This window comes from Pungitius pungitius, chromosome 21 (assembly GCF_949316345.1).
Source record: "Pungitius pungitius chromosome 21, fPunPun2.1, whole genome shotgun sequence".
Taxonomy (NCBI): Eukaryota; Metazoa; Chordata; class Actinopteri; order Perciformes; family Gasterosteidae; genus Pungitius; species Pungitius pungitius.
Window position 1 is genome coordinate 5,442,994 of NC_084920.1, and position 25,915 is coordinate 5,468,908.

The 25,915-nt window shown below is 44.1% G+C and overlaps 1 protein-coding gene across 2 annotated transcripts; it reads right to left on the reverse strand.

The window, feature by feature from the left end:
* Positions 1-389: 389 nt before the first annotated feature.
* LOC119213000 (disks large homolog 5-like) lies at positions 390-25,704 on the reverse strand. 2 transcript variants are annotated; one of them, XM_037463955.2, is made up of 33 exons: positions 24,890-25,704; positions 20,893-20,961; positions 20,139-20,292; positions 19,671-19,814; positions 18,395-18,578; positions 17,067-17,323; positions 16,341-16,653; positions 15,464-15,694; positions 13,759-13,943; positions 13,530-13,655; positions 13,175-13,307; positions 12,962-13,086; positions 12,571-12,746; positions 12,251-12,354; positions 11,747-11,839; positions 10,723-11,640; positions 10,513-10,636; positions 10,208-10,352; positions 9,869-10,008; positions 9,461-9,544; positions 9,202-9,364; positions 8,341-8,500; positions 8,122-8,255; positions 7,656-7,820; positions 7,362-7,536; positions 6,663-6,811; positions 6,303-6,473; positions 5,990-6,186; positions 5,632-5,775; positions 5,367-5,494; positions 4,970-5,079; positions 2,694-2,803; positions 390-1,822 (listed from the first exon to the last, which is right to left on the reverse strand). In XM_037463955.2, the coding sequence occupies exons 1-33, from the start codon at positions 25,185-25,187 to the stop codon at positions 1,719-1,721; spliced, it is 5,913 nt and encodes a 1,970-aa protein (XP_037319852.2). In that variant the 5' UTR covers positions 25,188-25,704; the 3' UTR covers positions 390-1,718. The 2 variants fall into 2 exon arrangements, with proteins under 2 accessions (XP_037319852.2, XP_037319850.2); XM_037463953.2 differs by having other exon boundaries at positions 20,139-20,307.
* Between the last annotated feature and the right edge of the window lie 211 nt (positions 25,705-25,915).

Sequence of the window (25,915 nt, forward strand, 5' to 3'; positions counted from 1 at the left end):
GCGCACTGTTGAATGCGCTCCCCGCGTTCACAAGTCGCGGATATCCCTTTAAGGAAAGATCATTTGAATAACATTTTAAAAAACAAAAGAAAGGCGCTTTCCTGCGTTAAAGCGCGTGTTTAGTCGCTGCCGCTCCGCGGGCTCCGGTGGCCGCCTGTCGCATCCATTCGTCGGGAGATGGCCTCGCAGATGAACAGGTAGCGGGGGGGCGGAGCCATCGGCAGCAGGCGTCCATGTATCTGCATGTCTGCTTATTTATGGTGACCGCTACATCCATGCGGGATGACCGTAACCTGGGTGCGTACGGCTCTCACTTTGAAACTACTTCGTTTCTTTATTTCAACGAACATTCGAGACCACAACGTGTTTCTATTTATTCTAAATTGTAGGATTGGCAAAAAATGAGGAACCCGATGACATTTATATTTTAACACGTTCCTATGATATTGGGCTTTGATTTTGTATCTAAGTGATGCGCTCTAAAGAGAAGTAAATGTTTCTTCACTTGTGGAACTATGTTGACCAACAAGTTACCAAACTCGGTAAAGTAGAGAATGTATCACTTAGACAGACACGCTCATGTGGGGCATGAATCTTACCACTTGCAACCTATAGGAGTGGTTTACTCTCTCTGGTGGACAAGAGGGGAACATTGTTGAGGTCCAACTTATGGCATTTTTTCCTCGACAAAACACACTGCTTGAACCAAAATGTAATAATAAGCCTCAAAGATCAGGAGAGTAAACACAACCTATATTTCAATGGAAAACACAGACAACTGGCTTTCCATGTACTCCATTTTTAATATTTTATAGAAATATTAACCTTCATTAGGAGCGGTCCCAGATCATTTCATCCAACTTGAACATGAAATGTTGACAAGACATGCATGTAAATGTGTTTAGTTGACAGCCAACCAGGAACCATAAATTAAATAACCCTTCTTAAGAAAATCCACACGACAAAGATGGACAGATTGGCAACACCAGTAAAACCACACAAACTGGGTGGTGTAAAGAAAACACCTGCTGCTTTATTAACACTACAACATCCTCTGTATATATGTGTGTGTATATATATACACACACACACACACACACACACACATATATACAGAGGATGTTGTAGTGTTAATAAACTAAGGATGGGTGAGAAGATGTTTTTAAGCTTGGCACAATAACATTTTTAGGGCTAAAATGATGAATGAAAGGACTGAGCTATAAAAAGGAGAAAAATAGGACAGACAACTCACTAATGTGAAAGTTAGAACATTGATTTGGAAAATATCTTTCCCATCATCTACAAAACTACACTTTTATAACAAAAAGTTCAGAGGCAACATCTTTGATTTCATAAGTTACTCGGCAGGAAAATACGTATAAATATAGAGAAGGGAACACAGTGGTCCACTTGCATCTTCACTTCAAGAAGAAAGTCCTCAGTTTGCGTGGATGCAGACGTCCTGTGGTTTGACATATTCGTGGTACAAAGTGGGATTAAAAAAGGAGTGCTACTAGATGCGAGGGGAAATAAAACATTCAAGTATTCAATACTAGTGTAAACAAATCTAACTGTAGTAAAAATGATTATAGTGGGAATATTACATGGTCACCATCAGTGCAGATACTGCTATATGTGAATAGCCATCGAGTTCCCAAACATACAAATAATCTCATCGTCTCTACGGTTTTTGGAATAATGTGTGTGCGGGGACATTTCTACGGCGCTCCGTCTGGAATCCACAGTACTTTGCTCTGTTCCTGCTCCACGAGGGTCATTATCTGAGTGCAAATGAAGGCGACGCTGCCTCCCTGGACAACGCCTGCAACACAGAGAGGGTGGGGAGGAATATCCACTTGAGGAGTGTTGCGCTTTCGGATGAAACTAGAGATTCTTCCCATCATCTTAAATAAATTTAAAAAAAGTAAAAAGCTGTGCAAAGTTATTTGTGAAAAGTGTTGGGTTGCTTCAAACTGATGCCTACATCACCCACAAGGCAACTCAACTGTTATTTTGCAGGTAAAAAAATTGAAAAAAAATGTAGTGTGCAAGGTCTCATAAGCTCACTTCTCTATTTCTAGGGGGGCTCGAAGAGACATCGCCACATGTGAATACAGATGTATAATCAGGCAGGCAGTTAGAAAAAAAAATATGCATTTGTCAATTTAAGCCATGTAAGTAGAAACAAAAAGTGCACCCTACAATTGGCATTATAAGTATTCTTTAATTGTAAATCAAAAAGCTGTAAGACAGAAACCCATAAAAATCATCTGCTGATATTTAGTTCTCTTGGCCGGCTAACCACCTTTCCTTGTTAAAGGGGATGTGTTCATTCCAAGGGCCCTTCCCCATTAATTTACTTATTTTATGGAGTCATTAATCAGCTGGACAGTCGGGTGTGTCAGACTGGCTGCTGCTCTAGATACCAAAACTTTATTTCTGACCTGCGAAAAACTGAAAAGATACGGTGTTCCAAAAAGCTCGGATGGCCTTATTTTCTGTTGCATTAAACTGTGTCAAAATATCAAACTTTAAGATAAGGTTAAGCGTTTATCTACACAGGGGTTGAAATCTGCAATCACACTCAAATTATTCCTTATACATATTACTTAATTTAATACACACGTCTCTATAAGATAAAACGATGCATCTATGCAATATATCAGAGATAAAATCTTGTAATTTCCACCAACCTGTGAAAAAGCGGCTGTACTCCTGCTCTACTTTCAGTGCCGCCTCATACTGCTCCTTGGAATGTTTCTGTGAGAGTTTATCCCGCAGGTACAATGGGTCCTTCTGCTCTCTGAAGACACAAAACATCAGCACCTGTCAACATTCTTGAAAATCACACTACACACACACACACACACACACACACACACACACACACACACACATATAACACTGCAATACCGCACCAGTTTATATAGATGGGTTAAGAGATTTAAAGCCGTTTGCTCTAATCACATAGATAAATCCCCCTTTTCATTTGGTGATATTTATTTGTACATGTTTAACGTAAACCCCAAAACAATCTGCACTGCAACAACTGCAAAAGCATCAGTAGGCTATGCCTGCATACAAGGGTACTATAGCCAGTATTTATCATATCAGGTAGGTAAATAAATCCATTAGATTTTTTTTTACTACTGTTAAATAACTGAACAATAAATACTCGACAATTCAAAGTACTCAAATAAATATTAATCATTTAAAAAAGTTAAGTTTGATAATACTTAAACAAACGTGGATACTGTAATGTATACATTTGCTAAATCTCTCATTTCTATCATGAAACCTTTCAACACTATCAGATGCAACTCAACAAGTACAATATAAATGAGAGCTCGTTACTGGAAACTCTACTAGCCAAAACGTACTTTACTGTAGCTGAACACGTGTCTTGCTTTGAATTCAAGCTCAAACTCCCCAGTGTCCCCCCACCACCGGGAGCACATGAACCAACTTAACATCCACTTTCCTCTCTCTGTGGTACTAAGTGTGCAGCCAACATACTGGTCTGCTGTTGCCTCCCAGAGGATGAATAAAATAAAATAAATAAAAAAAACACAAAGGAAATCAGTTGCTGCAGCGTGGGAGGTGTGTTTGTGTGCCGCAGCGGTGGGCGGGGATGGGAGTGTATTAGCCGCCCACGCCACACAGCGGAGCCACAGGGCGCGCAAGCTTTCCCTGGACAGCTGGCACTCAAGCTGATGACAGCAAAAGCTTAGCAGGAATCAATCTCCACCATGTCCGCCCGCTGCACCGCTTCATAGATTTGCAGGCGTGGGTGTAGCAGAGAAAGCCGGATTTCTACCAGACCTTAGTGTGTCTTTATTTGTGTAGTTATCGGTGCGAGTGCATGTGTGTTCACTCCCAAGATAATTCATGTGCTCAAACATTGGTAGGCACACGTCCCTACCGTCGTTGTGCGTATAGGTCTGGTGCGTCACAGTGCTTTATGGGGATGCATTTGTAATGAAAGTATGAGAGGAACTAACAGTCAGAAGATTTTTTAATAAAACCTACTGAAAGAAAATAGATCCCTATGGAGAAAGTGGGATCCTGCAGCAGCTGTTTTTATTTCTAGTTTCTATATCATTAGTGTCAATGGTATTGCTTTGAGGGAGACGCTTCACAATTCAACAGTAGTGAAGAGATATTGCCAGTGATACTCTGCTCAGAAAATACCACGTGAGATAGAAACGTGTTGTTTTTTTGCTCCTGTGAACACAAGCCCCAAACAATGACTCCGGCTGTCACCCTGATGGATCTGAAGAGTGAGAACGTTGCCCTGAGGCAGGACAAACAAGACCTCCGCAGAAAGAACACAGACCTCCTCAAAAACATTGAGCAACTTCACGGAAGTACTCGAAGAACAAGGGAAAAAAAGGCCCCAGCAAATAGAAAACAAGGGCCCGCTTGGAATTGGAGAAGGTGCGTGGTGTAAAGAACACCAACAAGATCAAATTCACGATGTTTGCAAAACAGAAAAAAGATTTGCAGGGAACGATCGAGGACTTTGAAATTGAGAAGCAGGCAGAAAAAGGGCGAGACAACATTCTGGAGAAACACTGGTCTTTGCAACAGGAAGTTGTAAAGATGGACCAAAGGTTTCAAAATGAAAAATAAATACCATGAGACAGCAAAACCAAGGTATGAAAAAAGACATCGAGGTGGAAAAAAAAAAAAAGGAAGGCCTGAAAAAGGAAGTTCAAGAGCTGAGCAAAATATTGAAAAAGGAGGCCGTGAGACAAATTGTGGTGTTTGCTCAAGAACTTTAGCTCTTGTGAGCATCCCTATCAGACATTGAAGAAGGAATGTCAATATGGAAAAATATCTATTTTGTGCCTTTCTATTCATAATATCAGTATACGTTTGTTAAGTTGTCATGGAAAAGTAGATACTCATGAGCCAATAAAACCGGGTAGCTCGTAGCAAACATCTTTGAAGTCAAGGGATTACTCACTTTATCTGTTTGGCATTTTTGTAGCGAATGAATATGACGATTGGGTAGATGTGAACGCTGTGAAGACGCTCGATGGCGTGAGGTGCGATGTCAAGTAAACAGTGACAGTCCTATAAGAGAAAATGACAACATGAGAAATGGGGAGTGTGGTTCAAACATGAATAATCTCTCTTTACCTCGCAAAGGTTTTAGATACACAGAGACACAGAGACAAAATTGGCTGCATTGCTGGATTTGCAATTAATACACAAATATTACATTTGGCTACTGATGGATAGAAATGCTGTTAAATATATTTAGATCTACATGGATTTAAAACTGCTTGCAAATAGAGGCAGTAGTACACAAACATATTATATAAGAAATTAAAAATAAATAAGCAGAGAGACAAATTTACCTTCTCTGCGATCTCTTTTATTGAAGCTACGGTGGTCACATCAAAATGGCCACTCCTCCGTTTGTAGTCGATGAACACACAATCCTTCACTCCGCGCTCTATCGCCTGCTGAGAAGCCTTCATTATCTCTGAAAGTCAAATAAACATAAACAATACAAATGTTGAATTAAAAAAAACAGACCTTTGCTCATTGAATGCATTATACTATTTAAATTTTGAAATGTCAAACTTTTCTCTGTAGTTTGACACCAGACTTGTTGCTCACCGGGAAGACAGCGACAGAACTGGTCCGGAACCTCCTTCACCAACATGTCCTTACTGGCCTCCACTAATGGACCCAAGACCACCACTGGTCTGGGGAAGGAGACCTGCACCCTCTGCACCCTTTGGTACATCAGGATGACTCCGTCTGAGCAGTTCAATAGAGAAATGCGCTTCATTAGAAAGTACACGAGATACAGCTGCCCTTGAATAACCTCAGTTGTCAATCACATTGTGTCTGCCGTCCTTTACTCCATTTCACCTTGTGCTGATGTGCATGCCGTAGACTGGAGATGTAGGATTTATTTTTATTTTTTTTACAAACTCGCCAAAATCGCTTGTAAACAAAGAGGATTCCTCACCCTCATTAATGGGCAAAGAATCTGTGCTTATGGCGTCCAGAGTCATCAGTTCCTTCCCGTCCTTCGATCCGCTCCGCTTGTGTTTCAGCCTGCGGCGGAAGAAGGATCGCCGCGCGGCGGCCGACAGAGTCTTGCCCGTGCTGTTGTCGTCTTTCATGTCGGCCGCGCCGTGCCGTCGGTAGAACTCCTGGTCCATCCTTAAGAGACACAAGAGCACGGACGGGACCATTAAGAGGAGTTCAAAAAGCTGCGATAAGTCAAAAAGGACATAATTGACAGCGATAATTACATAAACGTGTTTGGCTGGACTTACATGTATTTACTTGGAATCTGCCCCTTTTCCAACCTCTGTGCATTCTCATCAAGTTGCCAGGCCATCCAGTAGCCAAAATTGCCGTTTGGTAGTGTATCTTCGACAAAGAGGATGTCGTCTTTCTTAAAGCTCAGTTCCTGCTCCACCTCGGCCCCACGGTCATAAAGTGCTCTGGCAACAAAAACATGAAGAATATGTTCCACTGAATTTTGAACATTGGACACCAGATCAAAAGAGAATTTTGAGGACACAGCTTTCGACTCAAAACGAAATACTATATGAGAATTTCTTTATGGGTTCTACGGAAGAACAAAAGAATGTAACAGAGATCACAATGACTAATATGATCTTTTCAGGTACCTGATGAAAAACCCGTCTCCGGGGGACTCTGTGATTGCAGGCAGGTTGTCCACACAGTTCTGGACCTTGAATGTAATGGTTTCGGCTGGTTTCAACATTTCCAGGTAAGCCTCTTCTTTGGTTTTGTTCTTCATGCAGATTCCGTTGTACTGTTTGAAAAACACATTACATAGTTGACAAAAGGACACCCAGCTCGGCTACCAACACAGATGACACATCATTTTCAATAAAAGCAAACCCAACGAGGCACGACAACAGCGATTTATAGAGTTGTGCTACAAAGGCTCAAAGGGGGCAGTGCTTGAACTTGGTTCTGTATCAGTGAGTCAGCTGCTGTCACACTTCCACATTGCATTGGTAGTTCTGGCTTTGCAATCCTACGAGATGCACCCTAGAGAGCCCCCTCAGAAAAAATGATGACTTATGAAAAGGCAAGCTTCATAGTTAAAACTTTCACAGCGCATTTAAAACACAAAACCCTTTTCATCAAATGACTTTGTCAACAGTGTGTTTAATAAGGAGAAGAGGGAGTGATTGGCCAGACAAACAAAAAATCTAATCCATAAGCTGGATTCATTTGGTGACACCAAAAGGTTGAAGGTGGTTGAATCTTTTGTTAGCCACGCCACAGGTCCAAGTCTTTCATATTGAGGTTTTTATGACGTTCTTGGTTAATTAAAAAGTTTTTCATGCGCGTACCTCCAAAATCAAGTCTCCAGGCAGCAGGCCGTCAGGACATTTAGCAGGACTTTCATCATCCAAACTCTCCACAAAGATGCCATAAAGATTGCCTCCGCAGATCAGAACTCCCAGCTCCACCTGGATCCTCTTCAGCCTCACCAGCCGAGGCTCCGTTGCACTGCAACCAGGAAACCTGAAGCAAAACTCAAGCTTTGAATTTGCCCTGCCCTTCACCATTGGCCCCCGAAATGGCTGGAAAGTCTTCAACCGTTGGCTAGTGGCATATAAACATTAGCACATCACAAGACAAACCTAAAGGAGTTGTGGGGGCTGGTGGCGGGCGTGGTGGGCTTGGAGGGCAGCGTCGTGGTGCCCTCGTCCCGTTCACTCAGAGGGTCGGCAGTGCAGTCGTGGTCCGGGGTGGTCGCTCCGCTGTCGCGGTTAGCCGGCTGGCCGCCGATCAACTCCATACGAGAACTAAAGGACACAAGTTGTTGTAAAAAAGAAAAAAGAATAAAAAAGGAAAAGAAAAAAAAGACAGTAGTTAAACCGGAGCCATTCATTGAGTCAACTGTATTGCTATCGTTATCATCCACATGTTTGTTGTCTGGAAGTGAATCAATAATGTGTTGCTCGCTGTGAAAATATTCCATTGATAAAAGTTTGTAGAGATGCATAAGCATTCTCTTAATGTCCTGACATTATACTAGAACCACTTGTGCTGGCAATGCACAGTGTAAGTGATTGTTGTGGTGTTCTTTCCTCCTTGCCTTCTTACCCTGAACGAGAGTGGTTTCCCAGCTGAAACATGTGAGGGTTATACTGAGCCAAAATGGTGACCGTGTCAAATTGCTGCCCGATGACCAGCCGCGCCTGCTGCTCGTTGGCGTTGCGAAGGTTGATTCCATTGAACTGGAAACAGTAGTGACCATCAGACGCGGAAAGGAAACTGTAAAGTGCAGCTAGAGATCCTGTCAAGGTGTGGAGGCGGCCGTACCTCGAGGAGTTGGTCTCCGTACTCTAAACAAGCTTGATGTGCGATGCTGCCTGCTGTCACTTTGGACACAAACACTCCTCCGTTCCCTCCGCTCACAATGGAGATCCCCAGTGGTTCTGCTCCTTTCCGTACCATCACGTTGCGAGGCTCCAAGTACGGCCTTCAGCAAAAAACAAAACAATGGGAAACATGTATTTCAACTGTAATGTTAAAGACATCTGTGGGAAACCATTGAGACTGCAACATGCAACTGAATGAGATGCATATACTAAAAATGACTGCTACAGTCCTTAGAAGTCTTTAAAAGATACATTGCTATCCCTCAGTTAACAAGACATGGGAACATGCCAAGCACATTTCAGAAGCTAACTCAAAGTCATGCAATCGTACAAAATAGTGAAGCTGTAAATTAAACTTTTTTTTTTTTTTTTACAAATCTACAGAATTTCATGGGGGGCTCTAACAGCCTTGGAGGTAGTGCATTTCACGGGCTGCAAGAAGCAGAGGACAAACCTCAAACTTTTTAAAGAGATGAACTTTGGCTTAACTGCCAGTCTGACAGAAGAAGTCACATGAGAGACAAATCTGAGAAGGAGATGGAAAGAGAAAAGGAAGGAATGATCACCCAAAGCAGAAAGGAGGGAGGGGGGGCAGAGATCAACAGCGGCAGAGATGAGAATAAAATGAAAGATGGGCAGTCGGTGTTCTAATGATAGGAGGATGGAGGCCCACGGCTTTGTTTGCTGCTTCGCAAGCACTAAATTACAATGAGGCAGACAGAAGAACAAACAACTGGAGGAAAAGCCGTCATGTTCTGCTGAATAATGTCAGCATTACGGCCCTAACGAGGGACTGGCATACCCATCCTTCCGCCTGTCACCAACGGCAGCGGGGCTGACGGATATCCTGGGCTGGGTGGAAATGGAGCTCTGCGATTGGCTGCTGGTGAAAGACGATGTCTCCTCCAAGTTGACGGGGGACATCGGAGGCGTCGGGCTGCTGCACTCCGAATGCGAGCGGGAGCCTGGAAAGTCAGCGGAGAAAGGCGCGAGCTGAGCCTCGATGTGCACCTCTGCGACGCTGGTTATCAGGGGACGTTCTCTGCAAAGCGCCGTCGTACCTTTGTCTGACCCAGTGGAGCGCGGGTAACGGGTTGGAACGATCCTAACGCGCTCTGCCTTGCACTGAGGAGTGTAGGAAGAGCCTAAACACAGCAAGCAGAGAACATCATTTAAAAAAAGAGTGCAAGGTCTCCCTCAGGATGTGGTTTAGTGAAGGTGATAAAGCACTGTGCTGTGATGCACTACTAAAATGGTTATGCAAGATGTGGCTGATCCATCACAGTCTCTCCTGAGCAGAGACAGACAAGTGTGATTTAGATTGAACAATATTTATTCATTGTGAAGGCAGGATAACGACACTGACAATACATTTCAGACTAAAAAAAACATAGTTCGGAATTTTCATATTCAAATTATGAATCGGTCTGATTCAAGTAAGAGAACGTTTGGGATTTGGGTGAACTGACCATTAAACGTTTGTTTACAGGACATATTACTGGAGGGCAGGGAGTTGGTGCTGTGTGGTGGTTGGATGCAGCTCGTCGCCGTCGAGTCTCCAGTAAGCTTGTGGCCGAGGTCCAGGCTGAGGCAACCTTGATGCCGAGGGCTAAAAGTGGAAAGAAAGGCTTCAGTGAATCCTCCATAATTCAACTCAGAGAAAGAGGTAATTTGCTATATGCCATCCGCTCATGAGATTATAAAACTGTGTTTGTATAGAATAAAATGCAGCAGAGGAATTAAATGAATATCTAAAAAAATGTCTGCCAAGGAAAAACTGTAGAAAAATAAAGGAAACTGGCAGACACCTTGTGTGTGAACGTGGCTGGACGCCCGAGCTGGACGCTGGAGGATATCTGTTGGTCTGGATCTCATGGCTCCAGGGGGGGTACACTGGGTTAGTAATCACCGCCTTCACCGCGGGACGCGGGGCTAAACCTTGCTGTGCCGTGTCTGCAGGAACACAAAGGACAGCCTCTGACGTAAAGATCCGACAAGTGATTACAAGTAGAGAAAAAAAAAAAAAAAAAAAGGTTGGGGCACATGTTCACAGAGTCTCCCATTTGTTTCCAATGAAGCACGAACACCCGGCAAAGTTGTTTCAATGACTTACGTGAAGTGCGGCTGCCGTGGCTGGGGGGTGCAGAGTGCATGCCGTACCGATTGGAGCGATTGGGCGAGAAGCGCTCCGAGAGCATCGGCTCTGGGGAGTGCTCGTCGTTAGAGAAACTCTGCACCTGCAAGAAGCAAAAAAGGGAAAGGATATTGTGACATGACTCACATTAATCTTTAATCAAGCAGATGAGGACGGTATCTGAATTACCTGCATGGCGACGGGGATGTGAATTGGAGTGACATTCGGCCGCAGTGTCGGTGCCGATTTGGGCCGGTACCGCCTCCTCGGCCGGCGCTCCTCCGCTCTGCTCCGGCCCTCCTCCTGCTCAGCGGCTTTTGAGCAGCTGCTTCTGGCCTCCCCTGTGGGGCCGTCGGCGTAATAGAGCTGGTGCCCTGCCTCTCCCTGGTCCCGTGGGCTCATGGCCCGAACCGGGTTGCCAGGTGGAGTGCTGGCGGTGGTGGTGGAGTCGGAGGACGAGCTGTTCTGCTGGCGATGTCTGAACCTGAACGAGTCACTCCGGACTGGCGGGGTGGGAGGGGTTTGAGGGTTGGATTCAGATATGGAGCTCGGCGGCAAGTGATTTGGGAAGCTTTGGGAAAGCGACATGTAGTCCAGCTTCGAGGACGTCTCCGGTCTCCTGAAGGCATTCCCTTCCAAGATGGACTTCCTCTGTTTGACCCTTTTGTATATGGAGAGCTGTGTGCACTCAGGAACCGAAACTCCCGTTGGGACTTTTGGCCACGTGCCTACACTGGGCTTCGCCGATGAGCTTAGTAATCTGTCCAAAGCGTTCTGTGGAGCGCTGCACTTGGAGAGCGCAGGGGTGAAGGTGAAGGGCCGGTGGTGGAGCTCGGGCCTCCCGTGGCAGAAGTCCGGGCGGGGCTCCGAGGGACTGCGAGGGCTGAAAGGGGAGCGGGAATACGGGAAGCTGTTGGAAAAAGAGTCCCCCGTGTCCTTGCACGCTTCGTCCCTTTTGACACACAAGTCACAGCTGCAAATGTCCGTTTGCGTGGAGCAGTTGTGCTTGGAGTTCCTGCAGTTCCCGGCGTGAATCTCACAAGGCTGGAGCCGACAGTCTCTCGAACCTTCAAATAAACTTTGCCCTGAGTAGCTCTGCGGTAGGAACTGTAATAGAAGGGAAGTAATACTTACATTCAATATACTTACATTTTTAAGTACTAAGAAATTAAAAGCATAAAAGTGTGTGTATTTGTAGGTCTGAGCACTTCACCTTCATGAGGGAGATGCTGAGAGAATCACGGCAGCTCCTCAGCAGAAACTCGCATTCAGAGAGTGACTTGTTATCAAGAGCAATGTCATTGATCTACAGAGAAGATAAACAATAAATAAACACTGAATTTACAACTTGCCTTTAAATACAACATGTTATACATCATTATAATATTGAAAGCATGTACAAGGGGGAACCGCAGTTTGCCCACCATTTGTGTAAAATACTCTTAGACTTCAAGATTTTAATCTTCTCGTTGATCAGAGTCTGACAGCTATTTAGTTTTTCAGTTTAATCTGCATTCATTGCCAAACTCTTTGGCACACATCGGTTTCCTGTATTACTAATGAACAATCCTGTGTGAAAGTTGAAGCATTAGTTTACACTAGTGAATATGCCTCTAGCCAGGAGAGGGCACTAAAGGCCGACATCTCTGCCTTCATCCGTCATCACTTGGGCATCATTTCTTGCCATGTAAAACAGTGGTTTTGACAGCATACTCACAGCTAACAGTCGATCCCCGACAGTGAGAGCGCAGTCTCTGGCTGCTGGAGTGCCCGGAGTCAAGGTGGCAACAAACACTCCACTTTCCAGACCGATGCCGCTGTCTGAGAGGTAAGACATAAAAACATCAGAGATCCCACGACACTGCTCTATCCCTCTTCAAAAGATATTAATCCACTTATCTAAACATCCGCTTAGAAGATAAAACATCAACAACAAAAATTACCCATTACGTTAGTAGTATTAAAACTATTAAAACTACTGAATGTGCTCAGTTGCATGTTAACAGCAGCATTGTAACAATAAAGCTCAAAGCCGACCTTTGTGTCCAGCCAGGTTGATCTGGATCGGAGCGATGATCCGTCCTCCTAGTGACTTCCTCCTGCGCACCACCAGATTGATCACTCCCTCGCCGCTCAGCACCGCTTTGATCACCTGTGTCCTATCCTTATTGGTCAGGTCCACATCATTCATTTTCAACAACCAATCGTTCACCCTAACCAGATAGAAGGTGAGTGATATTTTAAAAAGTGTAAAGTCTCCAAGGCAATGTATGAAAAGGAAAAAAAGAAAATCAGGATACTGATCTGCCTTTACTTTAGACAATATTACACGTTAACACATTGCATTTCATAAAAAGGAACACATCTTTAAATGGTACAAAGATGATTTGCTGCATTTGTTGAAAAGCAAAAGTAGTGAAAAATGTACCTTAACCTTCCTTCAGCAACACTTCCTTTATCCACTTTACTGACAAAAACGCCACCATCTCCTGGTAAATAAGGATCATTTACCCCTTCAGCGATTTCAAACCCAAGCGCTTTCAAATCCATGTCCTGAATATGAAAACATATGATACATTTACAGTTCACAAAAGACAATTATTTTCTTGTTGTGCTTTGGTAAATTCACATTAGCTCTTACTCTTCGCTTCTCAAACTCCACAACTTCCGTCTCCCACTCCATCGAGTCGGTGTCGATGGCTGAATCGTGTGAGCTGTGAACAATCAGCTGACGAAACCTTGCTTCCTTTTCTAACTGGTCGTCCAGCTTTTCTCTGTAGGGCACAGAGCGGCATAAGTACAGTCTTGTGCCACAATTACACACATCCTCCACCGGGTGGCCAAAAGGTCAGACATGAAATAGTTATGGATCCACAAAATAAGGAGGAGAAAAAACTGACACAAGTAGAAACAACAGCAGATACTCGTAAGGCTTTAATCTTCAATCTTCTAAAAAAAAATGAATTCTGTCAAAAACCTGGGGTGGAACGACTCACTTTAGCTCTTTCATTTCGCGCGCTGCGTCGTTCTTCTGCTTCCTCGTGTCGTCCAGACTTCTCAGCGCGTCTGCCAGATCGCTCACAGCACGGTCCCGCTCCCGTCTCAGGTTGTCACATAGCGTGCTGAGAAGACAAAAATCAACAACATGCCAAAATGTAAACAAATCTATTTTGGTGGAAAAAAGACATCTTTATATAACAAATCTTTGTTAACCCCAATCCTTACCGTATGCTCTCCCTCTCGGCCACTATCTTGTCCCTCTCCTGAAAGGCCCAGTCTCGTCGGCACTTGGCTACCTCGGCCTCTTGCGCGGCTTCTTTCAGCTCCTGAGAAATGGCCTCATACTGCTTCCTCAGGATGTCAATCTCCTTGTTGGCTCGTTCCATGTCAAGGGTGGCAGAGTCTTGTTTCTGGAGGTACAGTGCTTGTTTTTGAGACAATGGAGGACGTTTTCATCCTTCTATTTGCATTGTGTGAATTATTTAGAAAAAACAAAAACAAGAGTCACCGAGCAAAAAGTTGAATCCGTGTTAAACTCGGGTGGAATGCATCATACGGTAACTACTAATATTTGCCAATCCGATACATACCGTATTTCCGCGACTATAAGGCGCACTTAAAATCATTTTTTTTCCTCAGAAAACGACAGTGCGCCTTATAATCCGGAGCGCCATATATATGGATAAATTGGTTGATCCATACTGGTTAACGAGGGTCCATTGGAGGGAAAGTCTGGTGCCAGCAGCCGCGGTAATTCCAGCTCCAACAGCCTATATTAAAGCTGCTGTAGTTAAAAAGCTCGTAGTTGGATCTCGGGATCGAGCTGACAGTCCGCCGCGAGGCGCCACCGTCTGTTCCAGCGCTGCCTCTCGGTGCAAGATGGACGAAAGCATTTGCCAAGAATGTTTTCATTAATCAAGAACGAAAGTTGGAGGTTCAGAGATATTGTTAATATCCACATTAACGTTTGAACAACGTTACCATGCGAGTGACGAGTTTTCAGAACGCTTAATAAAGTTTGATTTAGCACAGCCCGATCTACTGGATGCATAACGCAGCCCTAGTCAAACGTTTTACTGCAGTATCTTCTATTCTATGCGCCTTATAATCCGGTGCGCCCTATATAGGAAAATAGTTCTAAAATAGACGATTCACTGAATTTGCGCCTTATAGTCGCCAAAATATGGTACATACACACAATTAATACAACAAAGAATACAATTCTTTCAATATCTGCAAACATGGTCTGCAACATTCTTGCACTACCGACCACTGCAATGTTTTTGACGTGATGCCTGCCCTTCTCATAAAAGACTCAACTTAATTGACATTGAGATGAAATTCATCATCACTTTGCTGCCAACTCAAAAGCAACTTTGGCCCATGATGATGATGATAATGGCGGCGGCAGTTACAGATTGCACCAGGTAGTGCGGTTAAAGAGTTAAATAAAGAAGAATAGGTTTATGTCTGCTGGAGGATCTCTGGTAAATGCTTTCCCATTCTAAATAACTACAAACTGTACAGCAGGGAGGCTGCCAAGTATAGTGAGAGCATTAATTAAATCTGTGACTAAATGAATTCCATTAGACTCTAGACTCTATTGTAGAGTTTGGCCTAATTATCCATTTGTGAAGCAGTGCAGTTCAAAGTCTGGAAGCCTTTTTACTATAATTGCTGGTAATTTCCTAATGCACGAATCCCTGGACTTTCACTGCAATTATTCTGATCAAACTGAAACCAGTGTGATAGGTGATGGAGCGTTTTTCAAATAAAATCAATGGGTGGAAAGCTGCCAGCTGCTGGGCGATAATAAATAAATAAATAAAAACATTACGACAACTATATGAGATGGGATGAAGGGATTATCGTCGAGGGGGAAAACCAATCCCTCCATTTGTAATGATAAATCTCCCGTCTGTCTGGCTACCTGTCTGGCCTGGTAATACTCTCGCAGCAGCTGGTCCCTCTGGATGATGGCCTCGGTCCTCTCCTTGCGTGCCACGTCCCTCTCCTCGCGCGCCGTCTCGATGTCATTGCAGGCCTGGCTCAGCTCTTTCTGGGCCTCGGCCTTGTCCTTCACCTCGTGGCAGTATCTCTCCAGCAGCTCGTTCTTTTCACAGATGGCCCGGTCCCTGTCCACCAATGCAGAGGCCAGCTCCTTGAAGGCCACACAAAGTCATGTCACAAGTGGACGATAGGGATCAAAAACGTTCTGAATTCATACAGTCCCTCAAATACTTTAAGAGTGGTTTAATTCATTAATTTGAATTGTCTCTCCTACATCTCTTTGCCTGCTTCTTTGTCCAGGTTCTTGTGCAACTGTGGAACTCGACCAATAAAATCTTATCTTAGTTAACAAAAAGGTGCAACTGACAAGCATACTATTAGGTTAAAACCTGAGGATTACAAAATGTTTTTTTTTTTTATTTATTAAGTATTAAAAGAGGTCAATTTGGTGTTTGTTTCAAGTTTTCTTCATTGTCTATGCTCCTCATCCTGGACTGTGGCCTTTCAATAGCATTGATGATTGCATTGATGATTCAATAGCATCGATTGCATGATTGCTATTTGGCTAGCCTAAATAATCTCACCGTAGTTTAAATGACGAGATTAACAACAAACAAAACATTTGGAACACTGATACTACTCAACAATTAATTCGGCACAATGTCATTATTCATCACAAAATGAATGTGTTTTAGAGATATGATTTAACAATTCCATGATTAAATGAGGAGTCAATGTGTTCGTTGTAAAGTATCAAACCTAATTCGAGACCACGGACCCCTGTAGTCAGCCGTTACCTGTCGGAGAGCCTCCAGCTCGTCACCGGCCACCCGTCTCTCTGAGGAAGTGTTCATCAGCTTCGCCTCCGCCATCTCCAGCCCAGTCTGAAGCCTGTCCACCTCTTTGATCACCTGATCGCGCTCGCTCATGATCAGGCGGTACTCATTGATCACAGAGTCCCGCTCCTCTCTGTACTTCTCGCCGTCCTTCACCGCCTTGAGCTGCTGGGTCTTCAGCCGTGTCGCCTCCGACTGCAGCCGGTCCATCTCTCGCTGCAGCTCCGTGTTCTGAGCAGTGGCTTTGGAAAGTTCTTGCTGTGTGCTGTCAAACCTGCACCACATTAGGAATGGGTTTTGCTGCTCACTAAATGACTAAGAGGCTAAATGGTCACCCTTTGCATCTGTAGATTTCCTGAGTGGTGCTAAAATAAATTTTAAAAAGAGAAACTAAAAGAGAAGTACAGGCATAAATAGCAAGTGACCACGCTTGCAATCTCGACATCATCAATGAAAAGTTAAAGCAAGAAAGCATTTGCCCAACGGCAAAGCTTCATCCGCCCTGGATTAAGCATGTTTTAAGCACTGTGCAGATTTGACCTTGGCTTGAGTACAGTTTGAAGGAAAGTTTGCTGCAACTGCTGTTAATCATTACACTTTTTACAGCTGCTTAGGGTGTGTGTTTGGTTGCGTAGCTTGTGTAATTGCTGCTGGTTGAGTATGTGTGTGTGATATTTCCGGCTTCACCTTCTTATAGACGAGGAGTACTGCTGCTGATAGTGGATGGCAGCATCCCTCTGCTTCAGCAGCATATCCAGCTGTCTCTGCAGCCGGTGGTTCTCCTCCTCAGCCTGCTCCAAGCGACTGAGGTCTGCGTTGTGACCGGCCGTCTTCTCGTTGTAGCGCTTCCTCAGAGCCTCGTAGTCACTCTTCAATGCCTCCAACTTGTCAACAGTGGAGTCATAAAGCTTGTTGAGGACATCAGATGACCCGTCTCTCATCACCTGGAAATGACATTATTCATTCAAACTGAATTAGAAGAGTACAGTGGGATTACTCATTTTGTCCATTTGCGATGCATCAAGGATGTTGCCTGACAAATGCAGTAAATGGTGTTATATATCATAAAGATGAGGTTTGGTGGTACTGTTTAAATTCCATTTAGAATTCAAGCTAGCTTCAATGTAAATAATGAAGTCTTAAAAATAATTTAACTACGTTTTGGCCCAGACATTGCTTAATTGCTTAATCTGTAAAGTAATCAACCAGAGCTTTAGCCCTCAACCAGGGCGAGACTTAAAGCCAGATGCGGTGACCACAGTAACAGCCAAGGACGCCATCCTGATGGTATAGTGGTTAACTCGCTCTCCAAATGTTTCCTGTCTGGTGCTACACTGTCAATCGTGGAAGCAATTTATAGGACTAATTCTGTCACCATGTACACACAAGCACATCAGCACATGAGTGCAGGCTCTTCTGCTCTTCTGATGAATCAGGCAGACTGCTCAATGAATGAGATGCCTGGGAGTCAAATGAGATATCTTGTTTACATTCCCTGTTTTGGTCTCAACGTCACCGGCATCTAATAATTACACAACGGTCGGTTGACATCACTGAGATAATTTGACTGCCAATTTGGCTGAACGCTAGTTTGACTGATGATGACGTGAGCCGAGGTTAATGATGCATGCATCCTTGCTTTGAAAGATCCGTGTGATAGACATTCCCTGATGGTTACATTTATTTGATCTGATCTCCCAACTGGAGTCAGACAATATGCCCGATGGGGAAACAGTAAAAGCTGCACGTTAAGTTCATTTGTCTAATTTAAAAGAAGGTTTTGATGTATGGAAATCCAGGAGTGTTGAGCTTGTCTGACCCTATTTCTCTGAATGATGTAGTCATCTTGGACGTTATGGTCATTGAGCGAGAAACGCATTTGTCTCTTGTCCCATTTGTCAAGATTCAAAAAGATGGAAACCCAAAGGCAGTCGGACCGTATGCACCAGATAACGCATTCTCATCAGCTGCAGCGGTGGAAGCTACGTGGATGGGAGGCACAGTTGCACCGGTACCTGCTGGTGCAGAATCCTCATTTCAGCCACCTCTCTCTGGTCGTCCTCGTGCAGCCTCCTCATCTCCTCGCAGGCCTGCTTCATGTGGTTGTGCTCCCTGACCAGCTGGATGTTGTCCCGTCTCATGGCCTCCAGCTCCTCTTTCAGCTGGGCCTGCTCGCTCGCCAGGCGGCTCTGCAGCGTACTGAGGAGAGAGCACAGCCGGTAGCATCAGCAAGATATATAGGACTATGCAACAGCAATTTAGATTTTGCTCAAAGCAACTAATGATTATTTTGCAGTGGATCATTTATATAGATATTTTATTATATACAGATATATTGTTTGCTCTTCAGGAGGTCAGAAAATGTACATTAGAGAAATGCATATCACATCCAAGGGGATGTCTTTAAGTTGCTTGTTCGAAAAGGCCTTCGGTCGAAAACCCCAAAGATATTCAATGATATAAAACCAGAAATTTAGAAGAGAAGGAACCAGAGAATATTTTGTATTTATATTTTGTATATGAACAGCATTTTATGCCACAGCGCTTTACTGGTAACAGTTAAGGAACTTATTGATCTTCGTTGAATACATTGCTACTGGATAAGTGCAGAGACAGAAAGAACACTGTAAATACAGACTTCCTGTGGTGTGCAAAGAACGGCCCAGAAGGAGTGGCTTAAAATGGCAAATAATCTGTCATCTGCCCGTTTGCATTTGGTGCCAGATGTTGACTCCCTACACTTTGGAGACAGTATGGCATCATTAAATCATGCAAGTAGACCAGCCTCCCTCTCACAACGACTCGGCGCGGCTTATTTCACAGGACAACAAGTGCTGTGTTGGTAGCATTATCCTCACGGCACAGATGCCGTGCTACACAGAGTTCAAATGATTATGTAGCTTTGCAATGAACTTTTCAGAAGGGCAATTCCTATTGTGCAGTAATTCTGTCCCTAATGTCAACCTTTGATCTGAAATGACAACTCCAGATTTAAGCTCCCAAGACATTATTAAAAAAAGCCCTTTTCTATGAACAAATCACAAAAACAAAATTAAATAAATGAGGGACTGGGAGGATTTTTTTTTTCTCCAAGGGTCAACCCAGAAAGGCTTCATCCCGATTACTCTCGCAGAAGTAAAATCTGTTCTATGCAATCTGTTGTGAATATGTCGGAGGGAGAACTAAAGCCAGCTAAAACCCTGCCGGCAGAGCTTGAATGCATAGAGCCCAAATGCACCAGCTGTTGAAAAATTTACAAAAAGAGGCTCTGCAGAAGGGCTTTCCACTCACTGGTAGAAGTCGGCTTTCTTCACAGCGTCCTCGCACCTCTGCAGGGTGGTACTGTGCTGGTTCTGCAGGGATTGCAGGTCTGCCATCGCCTTCATGCACTGCAGCTTTAGCCGCTCGTAGTCGTGACCCGATTTAGAGTTTGGTCTATTTCAAAACAGGGGGAGGGGGGGGGGGGATAGGGAGACAAAATTGTGGTGCATTCAAAACCAGTTCTAAGACGTCCTGTGGGAGGACGAGAGAAGCAAGAGGCGGACAAACCTCGGAGAAAATGTGTGCTCCATGGAACACTTTAGGGATCATTAAAATGCAATGCCACCCTCTTGTTTTACAGAGCTGCGCCACATAGGACCTTACTTGACTCGTGTCTTTGCTGCTTAGACACTGTGGCCACATATACACAGGATCACTGCGCTTTTGTGTCAACGTTTTGGAAAACAGACGGTCAGGTGCGTGACATTAGAACGGTACCTGCAGTCATCGAAGGTGGTTCCGGGTGAAGAGAGAGCCAGGCGTTTGCGTAGCTCGTCCCGCTCTCTGGTCACATGTCTGAGCTGGAACAGAACGGTCTCCATCTTCTCGTTGACCTGGTGGCCGTCCATGTGGGCAGGCGGAGGGGAGGAGGCTTGACCGGGAGTACCTGCGTGAGTCAGCATGTCACCGGTGGCATGTGCCATTTGTAAAGCTCAAACGATAGGGGCGTTTTGTGAAGCTCCGTCTATTTCGCTTCGATGCTCAGTCAAGCTAGTAGATCACGCACTTTTTGCTGAAAATATAAAAGGCCAGAAAGAGAAAACGAAAGTGCTATACTGAACTTACTTGGTGTAAATATTAACCAAATGACAAGTGCTCTTTGTGATTGCTAATTAACCAAAACATTTTTGCCATCAAAATCCCTCTTGTTTTACTCATTAACCTCATAACTTATATATATATATATATATATATAAAATCACACAGAAATCTCACCACTGACACAAATCAAGAGCTTGGTTTCCCTTTTGGTGGCATTGACCAGTCAAATCCTCTCAAATGAAGTCTGTGTAGAGGTTTTCTAAATCCTTCTCACATCTGTGTAATCACTTGCATGTGCTCTAAACAGGCAGCGATGACTGACTATTATTTGACTAATACTTTCCCACAAACCATAAACGATACGTATCATCCCCTGGAATATAACGTGTTTATTTCTACACATGAATACCAGCATGAGCGCCACACTCACCTAAGCTGCTGAGGGAGCTGCTGCTCTCCGAGTCGGACGGCATGGTGGACAAGATGCTGTAAGTGGAGCCTTCGGGGGGGGGGGGGGGGAATAAAAAACATTAAAGGCAGTTGTGAGCATTACAGCCGGACAATTATCTCTGGCGCGGCGTGGTACAGCGAGGCCATGGCGCTTGGGGGCATTGCATTCGGGGGCCTTTACTGAAGAAAAAGAAAGGGGGCAGCTGGAGGCATAATGAAGGTGGGACTTTCCCTAACTTGGGATGAGGGCGCTGTGGGCTGACCGCAGAGTGTGGCTAATTATCAGTTGGGCAAGGAGCTTGAATACTGACTAGCCAGGGCCCCAAAAAGGCTGCAGCCTCAGAGGTTCTCCTTTCATCTCCTCTGACAACAACCTCCCCCCTCTCTCATGTGAAAGCGCCTTCTTTTACAGCCCACACTGATTCATAATTAACTGTACAGAAAGGACACCTCTGTAAAACTTGTATTATGGAGAAGAGGTTAATTGATAACTAAAAACAACATTAATTATTCCTCAAAAGAATCTGAAAGCAGCATTTTTCACTGGCAGTTGAAGATTTTTTGAATTATTGCAATGCAATTCTTAAAAATGTTTAAATAAACATATTGTTCATGCTACAGTTTTCTATTTCAAAACCGATAACTGACACTATTAAGTGTCTACAAAACATCAGAATTTCCCAGAACCCAATGGGAGAAAAGCAGTAAATCCTCAAATTGTAGTTAGTGGAAACCAGAATGTTTGAGATGTTTAATCAACTGAAACCATATATTTGTGTTTTGTTGGTTGAGTCGTTTCCACTCCACTTCCAACTGTTAATCTGATATTGGGTTTTCACATATTTTCCACCATTTAACATTTTTTGGGGGGAGGGTGGGGGGGGGGGGGGGGGTGTGCTTGATAGACAAAGAGTGATCCTACAGCCAGCAGCAGGCATTTACCGGAGATCCCACCCGGCTGTGGGAGGAGCGGCTTACAGTTCAGTTCACTCAGCAACTTCCACCCCTGATGTAAAGTCTAGCGCTCGACTGCATGACAAACGGTTCTATTTACCCCACGTCCCAGAACTCTGAATAAATCCCTGGCTGGAGGAGTTCCTCCTGACTATGAGTTTGATTAAGACTGGAAGGAATATCGCTCACCCCTTTTTATCCCAGCCAAAGACTGAAAGAGAAAAAAAAAAAAAAAAAAAAAAAAGAGACTGATGTGCCTCAGGAGCTGTGGCATCCAATGGATCAAGCCCTCTTTGTTCTCTCTAGCTTAAATTTCCCATGACTCTGTTTGAGCAGACAGTGTCTCAATGTGCAGGGTTCACCGTGTTATAGCGCACTCACTTTTTCTTCCCGTGTGGAACTCATGTGACAGGGACCTTGCTCCTTCCCAACACTCACCAAGTATCTCATTTGAGTTGATATCTGGTCTAAAAGTCACAAACTCGGCGCATGGTCCGACGTTTGAGAAACGTTAAACTCAGAGCGGAAAACAGCAGCCCCAACACACAGCTGATCTCATCTGAAAACCACATCTGGTCAATTCCGTGCCTTTTCAGTGAAAATGGGTTTGTGTTCTTGCTCAGATCAGAGCGCTTTCCACGAAGTAGAATTTCATTTGGGTTTAGGTGCTCAAACACTTTGTTTGTTCTCGTCCATGAGGTCAAGTGTCCTTCTGGCATCTAGTTACAGGAGGTCGTAAAATATGGGAATTCATCACTGCAGCGATTCAATTGACAAGCTCTTGGTGTTGAATTTTTAAAAGATACTTTTTTTTTATAGATGCCTGTGTCAGGTTTCATTAAACTCCCTCTGGAGCCATGCAAAACGTTATACAACAGTTTAGAATATGCAGCAGGGATCCACAAGACCTGGAAAAAGAGACTTTTGCGTCCGTCAAAATCCCAACTTCACGTTTAGTGCAGACACGCAGGGTGCTGAGAGAATCCGCCCTTTGGGTTCCTGGGTGAATTGTATCAACAGCAACAACCGACGTGGAATTTGGTGCAGGCACAAAGTATCTCTGAACTTCTTGACTTTCAACTGGCTCTATTATCAAGATGAACTTCATGTGGATTTGCATAACATGAACAGTACGGCCTCAAGAGTCGCGTGTTTTTATTGTTTGAATTCAGTGGAACTCTCCTACTCTTTGACATCCAGTCTTATTGTTTGCGGCAAAGTGAACCACGACACACACCCTTGTGATTTGTTGTCGTCATGTTATTGTTCTTCTAGAAAAGGTTTGAACAATCTGTAAACAAAAAAAAGAGTTCCAGCTCTGCCCCTACGGTTAAGTGAAACTACAGGATATCAGTTTACTGAAAACAACCAATATTCATCTTATTCACATCACAGTCAACAGAATAGGCTAAATGTAGCACCTCTGTTGTTTGTGTGGGATTTCAGATGACCTGCTGGGGGTTAAGTAATGAAGCTCTCGTTCATTAACATTGTTTTGATTTCAAAAGATGATCTAGCGCTCTCGCCCTGTGGGATTCTGGGTAAGTGGGGAAATTAGGCAGCTGCGTGCACATATTATTTGAAGACAGAGGCTGTAGCTAGCTACTGTTTTCCTGGGGAAAGGCCCTTCTTTTGGCCATGCAGTGGAGGAACCTGTCTGCCCGGTAGCAAAAAGCAGCTCAGCACCATTTGTGTCCTGTGTGACTACCAACAGGGCGCTGCAGACTACGAAGAGCAGCCAAAATTGTGTGCATGTGCACAACCCTCCCCAGCACTCTGTTTTAGACAGCGTACATGATTGTGAAACGCAGCGCAAAAAGGGTAAAAGCTCAGAAAAGTACACTCACTGTGCAGCTTCAGTTCTCATAAATAATAAGGACAGAATAAATGCATAATTAACACCTCACTCAGTACTACGCAATAGTCGAGTGCAAACAAACCAACTAGCAATGCAAATAGTGCTTTTGAAATGCAAAAGGTGCAGTGGATGTGCTGTGCACAACAACCATGCTCTTGCGTGCAATATGCATGCATTAATGCTGCAGAATATGATATGTGCAAGTATTTAGATGGAAATCACGAGGCGGATCCCAAAAAAGATTTTCTGCTGTTAAAGTTAGGAAAACATATTCATAGGTAATCATCATTTTATTAAAAAAAACTACAAGATGACTGTTGTTGTACTTTAGAGTGAATAGCTTGTTAATCTTTGCAATTAAAAAACAAATGTCCAGTAAAGTGCTGGAAAAAAAGGTGGAAGGTAAATTGATGGTACATTATTTTGATAGATTGGATTCAGCAAACGTTTGCTTTATCCATTCCCTCAATAAAAAGAGTTGCAGCATTATTCTGACATGATAGTAAACTGAATATCTTTGTGTTAAGACCGGTTGTCCATATAGAAACAAACATTGCAGGCTAAATGGCTGATCAAATTAACTGCAATTTGCATTTTATAGACCAAGTCATTTATATAAAACAAACACAAGTAATTTATACATGAATTCAAAATATAATGAATTGCTAGTTGTGGTAATACATTTGTGCCAAGACAAAACTAACCACATGTTATACTCTCACTCTAAAGTAAATCATTATGTGCGTTAACACACATATTTAATTCTTCACTCGTCCATTAGACTTTGACAGGGGGGGTATTGATTATTTAACACACAACCTCAGGCAGTTCCACTGTGCCTACATTGATTGTTTGAGTCTTTTTAGGTCCATTAATACCTCCACAGAGGGCTGGCAGCCTTTGCTTTTCAGTGGCACGGCAAAGGAAACAAGCAGAGTGGTGTGAGAGTAAATAAGCATCAGGTCACATGATAGTTAGTCATCTCTCGTATGGTCGATGCCCCTAATGGAGCAGGTTCGAAACCAGGTTGGGCCATGATCAACATTCTTATGTGATGTCCCCTAAAAACACCAACACGCAAATGAAACATATGCATGTCTCCTTACTAAACTAAACTTTAAATACATGCATTTTCTTTCAAGCGAACAAGCGGTCTGCTTCTTACCGGTGGTGTGATCCACTGGTCCGGAGCCAGTCAGCAGCTCGGACCGCAGGTGTGGGTGCGTCTTCTCCAGGGCCGTGCAGAACTCCGCGAAGTGGTCTCGGTCCTTACTCACGAGGATCTTCAGGAGCAGGTCCACTTTTTCCAAATTGGTGGAGCAGTTGTGTCCCAGCTCGTGGCGCTCTGACTGGCTCAGGGTCCCGCAGTGAGCCAGCACATCCGCCACTCGGTCCGCATCTGTAATCGACTCCACCAAGTTGTGGTAACATTTATCCAACAACTCTTTATTCTTGGGCTCCATCGGAGTGTCGCCTCTGCTCCGGCAGGAAAATGAAAAAAAAGAAAGAAGGAATCAGCCTCGGGGACAAATCCACGTTGCTCGGTGGTTAACTTCACCTCGTACTAAGTGTCGTAACTCGCCGAAACTATTCGAGGCGACCCGGCCGGGACGATGTTTCCACCCGAGTCGGAGGATACACAAGAAGTAGCCATATTTGTTGCCCAAGGCTGTTGACTGCGCGTAGATGACAACACGTTTCCCCCCCAGCAGCCGCCGCTCCGTCCTTTCCCGACAAAACGGGGGTGGGGTGTGTGGAAAGGGGGGGTGGGGGGGGCGTCTCTCCGAGTTCCGCTCCGCGCACGTTACGGAGACATTGCAGTCCTAAAAGTCCACTTCTGTCGACATGTTGAAAAGTGTAAAGAAAAAGAAAAACTCTTCAAGAAGCGTCTCTCGCTCTCCCTCGCTGTAACATTTCCTCCCTCTGTCAGCCGACTAACTCCGCCATGTCTCACCGTTCAAGCAGCTCTGTGCCAATCATATTTCCGTGCAGTGGACGTTTAAGGTATATGTGGGCGGGGCCTTGGTTGTAGACGCACCTGGCTTCCGCCGCTTTATTTTGCATTACGAAAACTATTCTGAGGTATTATACAATACTTTTTACTCCACTGATTTATTTGACAGCATCCTTAACTTGTTAGTTGGGTGAACTTGTCAATGCAAAGTATAACTCACCTAATACATGATGATAT

Excerpts from the sequence above, each read along its gene's own strand:
- LOC119213000 (XM_037463953.2), bottom strand. The coding sequence starts at position 25,187 with ATGGAGCCCAAGAATAAAGAGTTGTTGGATAAATGTTACCACAACTTG. Across the intron at positions 18,579-19,670 it reads AAGAAAGCCGACTTCTACCA|TACGCTGCAGAGCCGCCTGG; the intron begins GTGAGTGGAAAG and ends CTCTCTCCTCAG. Across the intron at positions 9,365-9,460 it reads CTCCACTGGGTCAGACAAAG|GCTCCCGCTCGCATTCGGAG; the intron begins GTACGACGGCGC and ends CTGACTTTCCAG.